Here is a 1,544-nt window from a genome sequence, read left to right as displayed (position 1 = left end):
GGGGCCCTTGGGGTCCTGATCAGGCCCCTCCCGGCCCCCTGGCCCCCTCCCCTTGGGGTGCTCCGCCAGCATGTCCCGGGTGATGCACACCTTCCCAATAACATCATCGCGGCTGGAAAACAAAAGTCAGGAGCAGGACACAGCGTGGGGTCCCCGAGGCTGGACACCCCCTGCCACACATCTGGGGGGAACGAGGCAGCCGCGTGTCCTGGGCTGGGACCACCACGATGCGTCTGTGCCCACAGAGCACAGTGGGGAGTGGGGGAAACAGCCCTGGGAATTAACTGCACCCGTCTGTGTGCCAAAGCCCAGCCAGCGTGGGAAGGTGCGGAGCCTCTGCTGTCTGCAACGGGGTCGAGTACCCACGCAGCCAAAGCCACCAACCTCCAAGCCCCCACACCGAGCCCCTGCAGCCACCCTGCCTGTACCTGAGCGCGTCCTCGTCCATGACGTAGATGGAGACGCAGTGGAAGGTGGGCTGGAGGCGCACCTCGTACTCCTCCCCCCAGAACGGGGACAGCGTCTTCCACACCGTGGCTGTCCTGGGGGGCAGATGGCACCGGTGACAGTGGGGACAGGGCTGCCCCGATGGGCAAAACCCTCCTCCATCGCCCCAAGAGCCCCGCAGCTTCCAGTGATACGGGGCTGGCTGGGGGCAGGACCCAGTTTGGAACCTGCAGCTGGGGCAGGGGCTGAGTCCTTGTCCCCCTCTTGTGGCTCTGGGCTAGCAAGAATTTGGGGGTGGCTATGAGCTGTCAGACATTGTAGGCTGTGTCTGGAGAAGTGACAGAGACCCCAAGGCAGGGAAGAATGATAATGATAACAACAACAATAATAATAACAGCAACAAGAACAACAATAAAAATATCAATAATAACAATAATAATATAAATAATAGTGATAATAGTATGAATAATAATAGTGATAATGGTAATAATAGTGATAATGGTAATAATAGTGATAATGGTAATAATAGTGATAATGGTAATAGTGATAATGGTAATAGTGATAATAATAGCAGTAACACTGTGCCTGCAGCAGGGCAGATGGAGGAACCCCTGGAGCTGGGTGCCAGCAGGTTTGGGGACCCTCCAGGGACACGGAGCGCCCACCTGACGATGGCCTCGTCGTCGATCTTCACGATGCAGTACGGGTCGCTGCTGCCTGTGCTGGAAGGACACGGCACGGCTCTGTCAGAGCCACTGGCCCCGACCCCAACCCCATGGGCAACCAAAGCCTTCAGCCCTGGCAACCTCCCCCCCGCAGAGGGGGTCCTTGCAGGGACACCCCAGGGCTGTGTGGCGCTGCGGGGCTGGGCTGGATTTGGCCATGGCTGCAGGCGCGTGGCGGCCCTGGCTTCACTCCCAGCCTGGGGGACACAACCTTGCCTGTGTCCGGCCCCCCATCCCGCGGGCAGCTGGAAGTGGCTTTGCTGTGCCAGACAGGAAGGTGAAGAACAAACAAAACCCACCCTTTCCCCAAAACGGCTCCAGGCACCCGCAGCAGCCTCCTCTACCCCCCCGGGCGCACCCAGAGCCCCGACA

The 1,544-nt window shown here is 59.4% G+C and overlaps 1 protein-coding gene across 1 annotated transcript in view; it reads right to left on the bottom strand.

Moving 5' to 3' along the window:
- The window catches only part of LOC104544750 (ras GTPase-activating protein 4-like), a gene marked incomplete at both ends in the record, with an annotated part of 2,041 nt that extends 872 nt beyond the window's left edge, over positions 1 to 1,169 (bottom strand). The window contains 3 exons of the mRNA XM_010189696.1: positions 26 to 112; positions 429 to 542; positions 1,113 to 1,169. Coding sequence (XP_010187998.1) covers positions 26 to 112; positions 429 to 542; positions 1,113 to 1,169 — 258 coding nt within the window. The remainder of the gene's footprint in view (positions 1 to 25; positions 113 to 428; positions 543 to 1,112) is intronic.
- Positions 1,170 to 1,544: the final 375 nt, after the last annotated feature.

The sequence above is a fragment of the Mesitornis unicolor genome, unplaced genomic scaffold (genome assembly GCF_000695765.1).
Source record: "Mesitornis unicolor isolate BGI_N332 unplaced genomic scaffold, ASM69576v1 scaffold31138, whole genome shotgun sequence".
Classification (NCBI taxonomy): domain Eukaryota; kingdom Metazoa; phylum Chordata; class Aves; order Mesitornithiformes; family Mesitornithidae; genus Mesitornis; species Mesitornis unicolor.
The sequence above is the reverse complement of the archived record's forward strand: the minus strand, read 5'-3'. Positions and strand labels throughout refer to the sequence as shown.